Consider the following 14,232-nt stretch of genomic DNA (forward strand, 5'->3'; position numbering starts at 1 on the left):
TGCTGTGTGTGTGCTGAGTGTGTGCGCTATGAGTGTGTGCTGTGTGTGTGTGCGCTATGTGTGTGTGCGCGCTATGTGTGTGTGTGCGCTATGTGTGTGTGTGTGCGCTATGTGTGTGTGTGTGCGCTATGTGTGTGTGCGCTATGTGTGTGTGTGCTGTGTCGGTGCTGTGTGTGTGCTGTGTGTGTGTGTGCTGTGTGTGTGTGCTGTGTGTGTGTGTGTGCTGAGTGTGTGTGTGTGCTATGTGTGTGTGCGCTATGTGTGTGTGTGCTGAGTGTGTGTGTGCTGAGTGTGTGTGTGTGCTCTGTGTGTGTGTGCTGTGTGTGTGTGTGCTGTGTGTGTGTGTGCTGTGTGTGTGCGCTATGTGTGTGTGTGTGTGCTGTGTGTGTGTACTGTGTGTGTGTGCGCTATGTGTGTGTGTACGCTATGTGTGTGCGCTATGTGTGTGTGCTGTGTGTGCTGTGTGTGTGTGCTGTGTGTGTGTGCTGTGTGTGTGTGCTGTGTGTGTGCTGTGTGTGTGTGCGCTGTGTGTGTGTGCGCTGTGTGTGTGTGCGCTGTGTGTGTGTGTGCGCTGTGTGTGTGTGCTGTGTGTGTGCTGTGTGTGCTGTGTGTGTGCTGTGTGTGTGTGTGTGCGCTATGTGTGTGTGCGCTGTGTGTGTGTGTGCGCTGTGTGTGTGTGTGCGCTGTGTGTGTGTGCTGTGTGTGTGCTGTGTGTGTGTGCTGGGTGTGTGCTGTGTGTGTGTGTGCGCTATGTGTGTGTGTGCTGTGTGTGTGTGCTGTGTGTGTGCGCTGTGTGTGTGTGTGCTGTGTGTGTGTGTGTGCTATGTGTGTGTGCTGTGTGTGTGTGTGTGCTGTGTGTGTGTGTGCTGTGTGTGTGTGCTGTGTGTGTGCGCTATGTGTGTGTGTGCGCTATGTGTGTGTGTGTGCTGTGTGTGTGTGTGCTGTGTGTGTGTGTGCTGTGTGTGTGTGTGCGCTATGTGTGTGTGTGCGCTATGTGTGTGTGCTGTGTGTGTGTGTGCTGTGTGTGTGTGCGCTATGTGTGTGCTATGTGTGTGTGTGTGCTGTGTGTGTGTGTGCTGTGTGCGCTATGTGTGTGTGCGCTATGTGTGTGTGTGCGCTATGTGTGTGTGTGCGCTATGTGTGTGTGTGCGCTATGTGTGTGTGTGCGCTATGTGTGTGTGCGCTATGTGTGTGTGTGCGCTATGTGTGTGTGTGTGCTGTGTGTGCGCTATGTGTGTGTGTGCTGTGTGTGTGTGCTGTGTGTGTGTGCTGTGTGTGTGCGCTATGTGTGTGTGCTGTGTGTGTGTGCTGTGTGTGTGTGCTGTGTGTGTGCGCTATGTGTGTGTGTGTGTGCTATGTGTGTGTGTGCGCTATGTGTGTGTGTGCTATGTGTGTGCTGTGTGTGTGCTGTGTGTGTGTGCGCGCTATGTGTGTGTGTGTGCTGTGTGCGCTATGTGTGTGTGTGCTGTGTGCGCTATGTGTGTGTGTGTGCTGTGTGTGTGTGTGCGCTATGTGTGTGTGTGTGCTGTGTGTGTGTGCTGTGTGTGTGCGCTATGTGTGTGTGTGTGTGCTGTGTGTGCTGTGTGTGTGTGCTGTGTGTATGTGCGCTATGTGTGTGTGTGCTGTGTGTGTGTGTGTGCGCTATGTGTGTGTGTGCGCTATGTGTGTGTGCGCTATGTGTGTGTGTGCTGTGTGTGCTGTGTGTGTGTGCTGTGTGTGTGCTGTGTGTGTGTGTGTGCGCTATGTGTGTGTGTGCTGTGTGTGTGTGTGTGCGCTATGTGTGTGTGTGCTGTGTGTACATGTGGCGCTTTCACAGTCAGCTCCGGGAGGAGGAGGAGGAGGCGACCGCGGCGGCTCCCACAATTCCCACCCCGCACGGGCGCGCCCTTCCGTGTCGCGCCGCCCCATTGGCTGAGAGCCTCCGCTCGCGGCGCGCGCCCACCAATCAGCGAGCGCGGCGCGCCTCGGCTCGCCCATGCTGACTAGGAAATGCAAAAGCCTCGCCGGACACGGATCCCATAAACACGTCCTTACTGCTGACGTCGCCGAGAGCTCAAGTCAAAGCGGCTTCCTTCACGCCTCTGTAGCTGCTGAAAGGCGCCGTTTCTCCCCTCACCCACCCCACGCATCCTCCCTCGCAATTACGGCGTCTTCACGGTGTCTATTGTCCCGGAATGAGCTGATGCGCTTGCCGTCGGTGAGCGATTAAAGTCCACGTCGCGTCTCCTTCACCTGGAGGTTGGCAATGGCGCCTTCGCTGTGAAGTCTGCGACTTCGAACTCTGCCAGGAGATAATCGAGGTGACAGCTGCAACGATTGTGTCCGGATTGTGTTTGGCGGTCGTGGTGGTTGGTGGTGGTGTTTATGATGATGCTCACGATGTGCCTTGAGTCGGCGACATTGTGAGGCCTGTTCGCTGTTTTCCCGGGGTCACCGGTGTTGTCTGGAATTTTGCCCGGGGCCTGGTTGCTAGGCCCCGGGGGGAGCTGCCAGTCCAGCACGGTTGGAGACCGCAAGAGTCTGGGATGGTTTTTTAATTCGATAAATGAACATCCAAATGTTTGTGTCATTCAGCAGTAGATTGACAAGTGGTTGTTGATTATTATTGTTGGTGTAGACCAGCAGTGGATTGAAACAGGGTTGCGCCATAGTATTGATTTCATCCAGCAGTTGATGTAAAAACGGATTGTACATTTTTGGTGTCATCCAAAGTGACTTCAGGGGGTTGTACAAACATTATCATGACTTGGTGTAATACAGCAGTGGATTAAGAAAGGGTTGTACATTTATATGATTTTAATTATTACAGTGTGAATATTGATTACGGTACAAGCAATTATGTTCAAGTCAAATTGTTTAGGCAAGGGTTGCCAAAGCCATATTAGAATCTTCGCCACTGGTTTAATGTTTTATCCTTAATGTACGTCCTGCTTCTGGAGCATGTATCACGTATTTTCTACAGTCGTATACTGTATTAATTGATTATAGTTAGAATGTTATTTCTATAACGTTTTTAATGCAAGGCATCCTTTAGAAGGTTCAGCTCTGCCATGGAAATATATTTCCAGCACAGCTTTTACAGTTGTATTGTGTAAGGCCTGATTCGACTGCACTATCACTGTCCGTATTTTTATGTAGCCTTGTTGGGTTTATGACAAGTTGTCTGTTATGGTATATATTTTAAATGTTATTACATATGTCGGTTGATAAACTCACAGCATATGACTGTGAAAGTTTTACCTCCGGCACAGGAATATAAGTTGGTTAACTACTTCCCCTCGCTGGTTTGAGTGAAAAAAAATCAAGTTTATTCAAATTTTCACAATGGTGGTATAGATGCAGAAACGCCTCTTATCCACGATTACCATTATCCATAGCTGGACACAATCTGTGAAAACGGATATTAGTGGTGGTAAAGATTCATAATTATTTATGGCTGTTTCATGGATAAGATCATTATTCCAGCAAATGTCCCCAATTTCCAAATGTCTGTCGTGATAAAGAGGTACATTGCGATGATGATTACCCCAGAGATGGAACAGAGATTCTTTGACATACATTACTGAGAATGATTGTGGTGCCAGTGTGCTGTTAGGGATGATGACCATCATCCAGCAGTGGGTATACAATGGATGAAAGTGATGACAATGTCAATGTGATGATAGTGCTGATGACGATTTCGGAGGATGATGAGCCATTTAATTTCACAGATTCTAAGAGTCGTCAGGAATTGGTAACACATTTATTTCTATTAGTAGAAATGCAATTTGATTGTAGTATTGACATAAAATCATATTGCAACTCTTTGTCAATCCTCTGCCAAATGATTAATTCCTCACCTGGTCAATCATTGTGGCTGCTGCTAAAGGGATACCCAGGACCAGTTCGGATATAACTCGTCACCGATGCTTAGCTGTAGGCAGGAATTAAACTCATGTTGCAGAACTGTACGGATAATGTTGCATCATCTGTTGTTACGCTTGGGTGTTTTTTAGCTTTTAAACCCTGAATATGCTTCATAAATAAGATACAATGCTGAATGAATATATGTAGCCGAGGAGCAATGGGTGTCCTTATACATGTTTGTTTTTGGCATTTGAACATTTTTAATAAGGGCTTCAGACACTTGTTTTTTAGCTCTGTGATAGTTTTTTATAGGAAACAGTTGCAAGTCAGCTGTTTAACATTTATTGCGTTTTTAGCGACAGGAGATAAGACTGCGTCAGTGGTACCTGTTATTTTACGAACATTACTTGAAGCTGATATAACTATCAAAGCCATACCTGAGTAGTTATGTTTTACTGGTGCTGTACACTGCTTTCACGCATATTTTAAAATATACTCCTAAAATTTACTTTTTTAGTTCGTATGCTAGACCTTTTTTTCGTCACATTTATTCAGCATTTCACAGCAACGTGCAATTTATGAATTTTCTATCAACAGTGTCTTTAAAAATCCTCTCTTGTAAATGTAATAATGATGATTAAAGTAAATTTTTTGTAAGCTTTAAAGCCTCTGGGGGTTTTGAAACCACTGAGAGCTCCTACTGACAGCGTGGCACATGTTAATCACTGCTTGTATTGACGAAATGTACACTCCTGCAGTGACAGCACATTGCATTGAACGCAAACTAATATTTTGTAACAACACTACGGTGTTTGCTCATGTGCGGTTAGAAAAACTGTACAGTGTAGAGCAATGTGTTCACCAAGGTGGGCATGGGCCTGCTACTTGCAAGGTGATGTGTGCATTTGGCACAGATGCTGATGTGGAAGCAAATATCGATTGGGCTCAAGCAGAAATGTGTTTCGTGCTTGTATTGCTTCGTGTGGCTCCCCGGGTCAGCGACAAGCGGTGGCTATCAGTGCCAGGTGTCCATACACACAGCCACTTGCTGAGAGCTGTTAGACGTTGCACTGCTCAGCCAGTTCCTGGATCAATCTGTGTGTGTAGTGTGCATGTGTGTGCTTAGTGGAGTTAACTCTGAAGCTGAAAGAAAATAGCCATGTTGACTCACATTGCGTGTTTCCAAGCTCAAGTGTATAGAACCCACTTTGATATGCATTATTGCGTGAAATTAGACTTATTGTTTTACCTTGACAAATTGAGGTGTATACCAACATGATTTTCTCAGCTGCTCTACTTGTGTTTAAGATTTACATTAAGGGCATATACTTGAAGTTCATGACCATGTTTCATTACTGTTTTACTGCAAAATGGCTGGCTCATGATCATCATTTTAAGGATATTTTACAGTACTTTGCCAATTCCCTGCTGAATGAAGGCTTCTCCATGAGGGTTGTTTGACTATGCTCTACCACACTTCACTATCACTCATGTTTTTAGATTAATCGGGCAATGCACTGCTCCACTATAATCCACTTGGATGAGTCTTATTTATATATGAACAAATCACTGAAATTCACCGCAGTAGTTAACTTGCTTTAATTGCTATATTACATAAGAACCTGGTCCATAAAGTCTAAATCTTGCAATGCAGAAAATCCAATACAGTGCACAATCCCAATATTTGTGCTCAAGTAGTGCATTTAGTGAGAGACTAAGACCTTAAACAGCAGTCGGATAATCTCATTGTTTGCACTAACTTTCTGCCTTTCTTCATAATCAAACACTGCCTGCAGGCTTACCAAGGCCGACCGTGGTGACACATCCGGGCCCACCGCTGCCGTGATGTTTGCGCCCATCCCTCAGAACGCAACGCCATCCCCAGTGGGTCAACTTGGGGCTGCCACTTCACCCACGGGGCCACCACTTGCTGGCCCTCCCAAGCATGGTGCGCCCTCGCCCTTTCGGCGAACGACGCCGTACGGCCGGAGAACAACGCCCACGATGACGGGAGCGGCGGCATCTGCAGCCGCACCACCAAAGCAGCCGCTCATCTCGGACCCTTTTGCGTTTAACCGCCTGCAGCAGCTGGGGCCGTCGCCACCCGTGCTGGCGCAGCCCGTGCCTTTCAACCCCACTGGGAGTGCACCACCGCTCGTCAGCCAGCCAGGACCAACTCAATTCTTTAACCCGACACAGCCGTTCAACCAGCCTGCTGTTCCGGTCTCCGCTCAGCCGCCGTCTTCTTTGATAACAAATCCACCAGCCCAGCAACAGCAGCACCAGCAGCAGCAACAGCAGCAACAGCAGCAGCAACTAAACGTGTTCAACCCAATGCAGCATGCGCCCGCCGCCGCTCCAGTACAATTTATGCCACCATCCCTGCCCCCCACGTCAGTTCCACTGCAATCCTGGAAAGTGCCTGCTTCTTCCGCAGGGGCGGATCCATACTTCCAGCCTCAGCAAGGGTTGCGCCCATCTGGTGCTGAAGCCATGCCTGTGTCATCCGCTTCCTCCCTGGAGCACGGCCATTTATACCAGCAAGGCCCCGTTTCCCACGGTTACCAGCATGCACCGGCACCTCCTCAGCATCATCCCCAAGTGACACATCACAATGACTCACATTTTTCTCTGCAGCATGGACAGCATTCCCAGGTGCATTCGACTGCTGTCCTGCAGCCTGGAGGCCCTCGGGACTCTTACATGGGTCCTTCACCAGTCCCACCGCCACATCAGGGCCACCCACCCTACGGGCACCTGCAAGGCACAGTGCCGAGCGCCACTATGGATCCATCAGGACACCCGGAACTCGGTGCTGGATCTGTACAGAGGGTGGCACCTGCACAGGGCCTGCCTGGCTATGGTCAGCCAGCGCATGATGGAGCCGTTAATTACTACAATCCCGGTCTCCCACAATCGCACCAAGCCCCGTACCGACCAGGCTCCGGAGAATATGACCAGGAACTCTACCCTGCAGAGCGCCTTCCTCAAAATTCCAGCACATCTGCCGAGGTTCCCACGTCCTCTGGTGCACCCACGTACGAGAGTTATAACCCTGGACCGCACGCGCATGAGTATGCACCCCAAGGGGACGTTTACACAGCATCACCACCACAGCAGCAGCATGGTATCCCTCAGCTCCCCCATCATCTGGATAATACGTTGGCGGAGCCTAGCTCCAATGCAGAAACCTACCCTGGAAATGCAGCTGCCTCTCAGTACTCATTCGACGCATCCTTACAGCAGCAAGGCTTTCACACAGACGTGCAGGGCAGAGTGGGTTACAACAGTGGGCCGGCACACGAGGGGGATCATAATGCACACATGTCCGGCTGCGCAGACGCCCTAAAAAGTCCCCAGACGGACGTCGACTGCAGCACTGTGTCCATGTTCTTCAGGGATGATGATGTTGAGAATTTTGAGAACGTCTCTTCTCACCAGGCAACTATGGCCCCGACGAGCATAGCACAACTCCAGCCCAGCGGATGGAGTCAGGCTGACAGCGCCGCTCAGCACGGTGTACCTGAGGGCGCCAACGTGAACAGCAGCCCTGCGTCCTTCTCTAATCCATCTCTTGAGAACCCTGATGTAAGCCTGGAAGGGTCGGTTGGTGGTATCGTAGCGCCATTGAACGCGGCGTCCACGATTCAAGGTTTTGGTCACTGGGACTACACCCAGAACCAGGAGGTTCCACCAAGGGATCCTTTCAAGCAGGAAAACGTTGGCCAACCAACAAACTCACCGAGCCATCCATTCGGCACAGTCCATCCCGATGGCACCTTGCGGGATCGGCCGCCGCAGCTCCCTGACAATGCTGAGCTTCTTCCCAACGTCGAGACGCCGGACTCTGTGGCCCGGCCAGGCCGACCGGCCAGCGCCACGTCCTCTACGCTGAGCGGTGTCAGTATGAGCAGTGCTGGCGGACACGCCAAGAAGCCCGTATATCCCAAGGTGTCGAACACGTTCATTCAACAGGAGAACCCGGCAGGGCCGCATCCCCAAACGTCATCAGGCTTGGGGGACTTTTACCATCAGGGGCCTGCCACCGCCCCTGTGAATGTGCAGTTGTCGGCCGATGCGACCGCCGCGCAAGCGTGGCCCGGCAGTCCAAGCCCACCTCGGCCTACAGGCCACTTCCAGTTGAGCAGGAACAGCTCGTTTGAGCCATTCCGCTCGCCACAGCACTCCGTAGTAGATCCGGCAGATGGCGCTGCTGCCCCTGAGAAGGTGGGCAGCTGGGATGAGACGAGCCTCAACTTCGATGAGGAGCTCAACAAGGAGCACTTCGGCGCCCGGGGTGCACGTCACCGTGCGCTGCAACGTACGGCGCATGCCAACATGGAGCTGTTGCCCGATAATCAAGAGATCCCCAGTGCCGTGGCGAGCCCGGCGAACCCCGGCAAGCCGCCGGTCGGTGTGCACTCGACGCCGAGCGAGCGGCGGCCCAGTCGGCCGTTGTCACGCAGCTCGGCGCTGCGGCAGATGACGGAGAGCCCCATGACGACGCTGTGGGCGCAGGATGGGGTCCCCGGCCTGGACGAGACCGTCATCCTTGCTCCAGCCGCACCTGCGCTGCAACCGCCGAGGATGCCAGCAGCCGGAGGAGATGTAATTCAGCCTCCGGAGGAGGAGATGGGCACCAGGCGTGGAGGCGCGATCCACGGATACACTGGGTCCGCGGTGGAGAACATGGAAATTCCACCAGCGTCCAAAATGCACGGGCCAGCTGTGATTGGACCAGCCATCGCACCAGTCATTTGTCCCGTGGCCCCGTTGGACATAAGTCTGGTTCCGCCAATAATCCTGCCGCAGCCTCAGTTGGTCCCTCCGACGGCCGCTGATTTGTCACGCAGGGGAAGCAACCAGACATCTGAAAATGGCATTGTCTCTGTCACTCGCACTCAACCCGAGTCACTGATGCACCACTCGGCACTTTCACAAAACCTTCTGCTGACCTTTGTGCCGTCTGATTCATTGACCCTCCCTACCGTTCCCGCCATCAGTGCCGCCCCCGTGCCCACGACCCAGGGTTTCGTCGGTGGGCAGTTTTTGGCAGAAGGAGCTCGTTGCGCTACATCTCCAGCCATCAGCCAGCAGCCCCAGATGATGTCGTCACGGCAGGAAGAATCTCTGAACGCGCAAGCCGCTCAACACAGAGAGCGTCCGCCCAGTGCTTATGGTAACCCGTCTCTCGTGGGCATGACCGCCATTGATCCACCGGCAACGAAGAATGCGCTGCCCAGCTTTCCAACTCAGGGTGAGCAACACAACCCTTCCATTTACCAGCAAATTGAGAAACCCAAGAGTGGCGATCAGGCTCTCGACCTGACCGTGCGGCAAGCAGCATTTGCTCAAGAGGGCGCCATGAGGACACAAGAAGGTGGTCCCATTCAGTTTCAGCCAACATCCACTGTACCGCCATGTCCACCACCGGTGTCATCTCACTTGCAGTCACAGCCTTCTGCTTGGCAGCAGGTACCAGGTTCATCTGTCACGCAGCAGCAGCCACAACAGCAACCGCAGCAGCAACAGCAGCAGCAACAACAACAGCCACCACCCAGAGCCCAGCAGCCTGTTGTTCAAATTCCACAAGAAATTTTATCTGGGAAGAGCCAGTCAATGGAACAGCTAAGCGAGCCAACTCCAAGCCATCAGGTCCCTCCCTCCTCACAGCTTCCACCTCCACAGCATGCCGACTCATCTGCAGCCTCGACCCATGTGACCTTGGCAAACCCGCCTATTGCTGACTCAAAGGCAGCACTGCAGCAGCAGCAGCCAGTTGTGACCTCGAGTTACCATTCTCTCCCAGAACGAGCAGCATCAGTTGAAGTCACTGCAACTACTCCATATCCACCCGATCAACCTGTACGGACACAAACTGAACAACAGCAAGATGGTTCTGTAGCTTACCCACCCAACGATTCTCAGCCACCAGTTTCTTCATCTCACTACCCAACAGGGGCGCCACCACAGCCGTCATTATCTCAACACTCTGCTGCCGAGCATCAGCAAGCAGGACAGTATGCGGGCAGTCAGACGGGCGGACGCTACCCGGGCGATGAGGCGGCTCGCTATGCTGCTGCTGCCGCTGCTGGCACCTACCCGGGCTACCCACCGCTGCCAGCAGGGACGGCGGGCTACGGGCAACCGCCGTACCCCTATGGCACCGACCCCTGGGCACATCACTACTACCAGTACTACCAGCAGGCCGACCCCAGAGCTGCCCAGGCGTACTATGAGGTGAAAACACTTGCTAATGACTTGTGCAATTAATGTTTGTCTTCATTTAGTAGTATAGCCACAATGAGTTCCATACTTTTTCAGGAGCGTACTGCCTGCGATGTTTTGTTCAATTCCCTTGAAATGTAAATAGTACTATATTCTGTTGAACCAGTATTTGTGTTCCAGCACCAGTACAACCAGTGAACCAGTTACTCCATTGTACCGAAATGGTGAAACGCACTGAAGGACTGGAGTGGACGTGGAGATGGCCCGCACAGAATTGAGTGGAGAAAGGACCGGCAAGGCAGACCACAACATAAGTCACACAAGTGATTGGTAGATTTATAACTAAAAAGCCATTGAGACCAGCAGTCTATTTTTCAAGGGAGATCTGCATTTAAATAAGTACAAATAAAATGCATACACATTTTATCAGTAATTGGGTGTTATGGGGAGGAATTTACAGTATCTTAAGGGGAGAGGCAGCCAAAACAATACATCTGTCATAGATACATACCTAGGATGTCTGTCCAATTCTGATATAGTTATTGATATAAGGTACTTCATGGCCAGATGGTCTGTCATGTACCACTTGTGATATGATGTAACACTATAATGGAGTGACATAACAGTTATTTGTTGAGGGATCTAATGATGTGCTTGATAACTTGGAATTTAGTGTTATAAACAAAGCTTGAAACTCATATCAGATAGCCAATATCACCAGGGCCATTTGGTTTTTGGGTCGCTTTTTCTGCCTCCTACTTCCTGTATTGATAAACGTATCTTTAATCCTTTACTGTGTAGGTGCCTGTTGGTGGATAACATTTAGTTATCGTGCGCACCAGACACCGACTTGCAAGGGCTGCAAGGTGGCCAGTAGATGCCAGTGTATGTTCTGGAGCGTTATCTTCAGTTGTACATGAGTTTTCTCTGGACACGGGCTTCCACAAACACAATAGAAATCGTTGGCCAAACTTTGCAATGTGAAACACTCTTCAAAATTTTCACCATTTATATTTTCTGGATTTAAAACGAAGAATTCCATGCTTATTAAAATCCATGTGAGCATAGGGTTTGGTGTGAATACATCTCGAGTGTATTCCGTCTTAAGGTAGATGTCGCGAATCGATGGCCTACGAGTTAATTTCATACGGCCCATGGCAACAAAGTCTACCACTTGGAAATGGCCCACAAACAATGTTTATCCGGTACTACAAGCTTCTTGGCCACACTAATTGGGTACTAGGGGGCAATGTCTTTGACAAGGCAACATTTTAACGTGCTCGGTATCACTTCTGCCGCTGCAAGAGGTCCTTGGACTAATATATGTGACTGAGGTGTGTGTTCACGTGTGGCCCCCCAAATATTTTAGAAAGTCCTTTTCAGTAAGGAAAAGGTTCCCCAGCCTCCCCTTAATCGAGGTTGTTACTCTTGCTGAGTCGTCTTGCTTGCCGCTGTTTGTGGTGTTTTGCGGGAGCAGCAGAACGGGCGCAGTGCGAGCTACGAGCAGCCTCTGTCACAACAGGGCAGCTACCATGGCGGCTACGACGCATACGGCCGCTACCGTCCCCCCGAACCGGAGAGGCCCAGTTCCCGTGCCAGCCACTACTCGGAGCGGTGAGTGTGCTCGCTCCACGTAACTGAACAATTAAAATAGATTTGTACACCCTCGTGGTTGATAAAACCGTATACACGCACGAGTCAAATTGTTTACCATTTGTATTGTATGAGATGTTTCCTTTGGGATAATGGCTGAAATGAACAAGACATAATGAATCGGTGCTGATGAGACAGTACAAATGAGGTCGAACACGTGAGGCAGAGCAAATGAAACCATACACGAAATGCTAATTAGACCGACACGGCACAAACTTGCCTTTATCGGCGGTACAAATAAATCGCCGTAGAAAACTAAAAATGAGGTGAAAGTGTAGAGAGAATAGTTGAGACAGTAATCAAATCTTGAATCAGATGTGACAGTTCACCAAATCCTGGAATGATGACTTGCTACATGTTTAATAATCGGAAATTCTTCATGGTGGGCTATGCCCCCCACACCTCTCACACGTGTCCCACCGTTTGTGTGGCTAAGAACGTGTTCAAGTTAAACCAAGGAAAAACCCATAAAGCAACAGAGCTGTTTTCTTATAGATACGCCTAGGCTGTTGTGGTACGTGGCAGAAGGAAGAAAGCGATGGTAGGATGTGCCATCGGTGGCATTGACTATTATGGCCTCTTAATGAAAGATACAAACCATCGTGTCTCATAAAATTATCCATAATAGTTTTTTTGGGTTAGATCGCTTAAATATATAAATTTGTCTTTAAACCCGCCACCACCCGACACAGGCAATTAGTAAGGTTTGTCACGTAAACAGAACATGCCAATTCGTTACGAGTACAGCGCACCGGTGTGTTGGAGAGCAAATCCACAACATTTACATTCTGAGTACGACGTTTCTCATCAAAGTATTCACTCCCAGAAAGCTGTGGAGCCGATGGGTTGTGTTCATGGGGAAAAACAGATATTGGAAGGAGACATTATCTGCTTATCTATTATGCTTGTGTTACCCAGGAAAGCCTCACGAAGCCTCATGACTTTGTTTTTCAGGAGGTTCCTGCCAAGTTTTTGTAGTAGGAGATGATGATTGATAAGTATATTTCATTTCAGGAATTTGTTAGTCGTTCAGTATTGATGTATTAATGTTTTTAGCTGATCTCTTGTTTGACCATTTAGTTTGTTTGCCTACCCCACATCCTTTTACATTGCAGGGGCCCCTACGACAGGCCAGATGGCTACTACGCAGCAGACAATTATTACGGTGCCAGGGCATACGGTTACCCACCCTCTCGTAAGTCCTCTTCTCTTACTGGAATCCCACCTGGGTACAAGATTAATACTTAAATAATATATATTATCTCGTACATTTTTCTCATCGTGCCATTCTTATAGCACAAAGCGGTGCTTTGTTTGAGACAGTCTGCAGTAGTTTCACAGTAGTGGGGGGTAGGGGGGCAATGTTGCCATGTGTAATGCCAGTTGATTTATTTTCAGGTAATTTTTCATTTTTAACAAATTTGCACCGAGATGCCGGCACACAATGGCCTCCTTTTAGAATGATGTAATGAGATCTTTAACTTCCACTGTGAAGCGAACCTCTACCTACAAGCGGCGATCGCCCTACCGCTAAGCCACCTATCGCCACCCATATTTTTAGTGCCTGGTCTCTGCCTCAGCGTATTGGGGTCACCGTTGATGTTCATTGAATTTATTGCATGGGTATTGTCACTTATACGAAAACAAAACCTTGCCGAGTCTCAAGGCTCCTTTTCAGGGTGATCCAGCTTTGGTATTTGGCCACTTCCATTGTACCGGTGTCCTCCCATCCGCATTTTTTTAATTATTTTGGGAGGAAACGGGATGACCAGTTTCCTCCATACATAGAACATTCTAGGAGAAAATCCCGGAGCGCACAAGCGGAATAACACTCGGAGGTCCGCACAGACTGTTTCACAAACCTACTTGCTGTACCGCCATCCCCTGGCCATTTCTCAGAGCCCCCACCGGGTTTGGGAGTTTGACAAATCAGATTGATCCACCCACCCTTTCCTCCAAAGGGCAGCATTTGCATGCGTATGTATGTACACGCAGATGTGTTAATGTAGCATAGTGCATGTTTAGTGTGTATGTGTTTGATGTAAGAATATCAGCATTGTGTGGATAAATATGCTTGAAATATGGAAGTATACCATGTATGAATGTTAGTGATGTATTGTATCCCCTTCACGTGCGCAGAGCCAGACCAGCCCAGAGCTGATGGCTACAGTTACGATCAAGATATGCAGCTACGGCATCCTGGCTACTATCAGGACGTCTACTATGGCAGGTATATGCATGGCGGTCTTTATTTTAATTACTATGGATGGAAATGGTGGTCAGTTAAAAGGAAGAATCTCTCTGCGTGTCAGGAAACTTGAATACAGAAATTGCGGCGCTCAGAATGGGAGGTGAATAAATAATCGTATTTAGACGGACGCACTGCCGTTGACCAGTATTGCGTCGGTAAATGAAATGCAATCGCAGCCGTGTGTCTGTGGAATGCATTATCCTTGAAACATAAATGTTTGCAATTTGCATGTTCGGCAATCCATCTTGCGCCCC

The 14,232-nt window shown here is 49.6% G+C and overlaps 1 protein-coding gene across 5 annotated transcripts in view; it reads left to right on the forward strand.

Moving 5' to 3' along the window:
* The first annotated feature begins 2,004 nt into the window (after positions 1 to 2,004).
* The window catches only part of LOC133354752 (protein transport protein Sec16A-like), a 43,288-nt gene continuing 31,060 nt past the window's right edge, over positions 2,005 to 14,232 (forward strand). For all 5 annotated transcript variants that reach the window (XM_061571835.1, XM_061571838.1, XM_061571839.1 and 2 more), the window contains exons 1-5: positions 2,005 to 2,300; positions 5,643 to 10,086; positions 11,552 to 11,688; positions 12,843 to 12,922; positions 13,867 to 13,957. In XM_061571835.1, the coding sequence (XP_061427819.1) occupies positions 5,692 to 10,086; positions 11,552 to 11,688; positions 12,843 to 12,922; positions 13,867 to 13,957 (4,703 nt within the window). In that variant the 5' untranslated portion in view covers positions 2,005 to 2,300; positions 5,643 to 5,691. The remainder of the gene's footprint in view (positions 2,301 to 5,642; positions 10,087 to 11,551; positions 11,689 to 12,842; positions 12,923 to 13,866; positions 13,958 to 14,232) is intronic.

Source organism: Lethenteron reissneri, chromosome 48 (assembly GCF_015708825.2).
Source record: "Lethenteron reissneri isolate LAM-NWPU_2019-01 chromosome 48, ASM1570882v1, whole genome shotgun sequence".
Lineage (NCBI taxonomy): Eukaryota > Metazoa > Chordata > Hyperoartia > Petromyzontiformes > Petromyzontidae > Lethenteron > Lethenteron reissneri.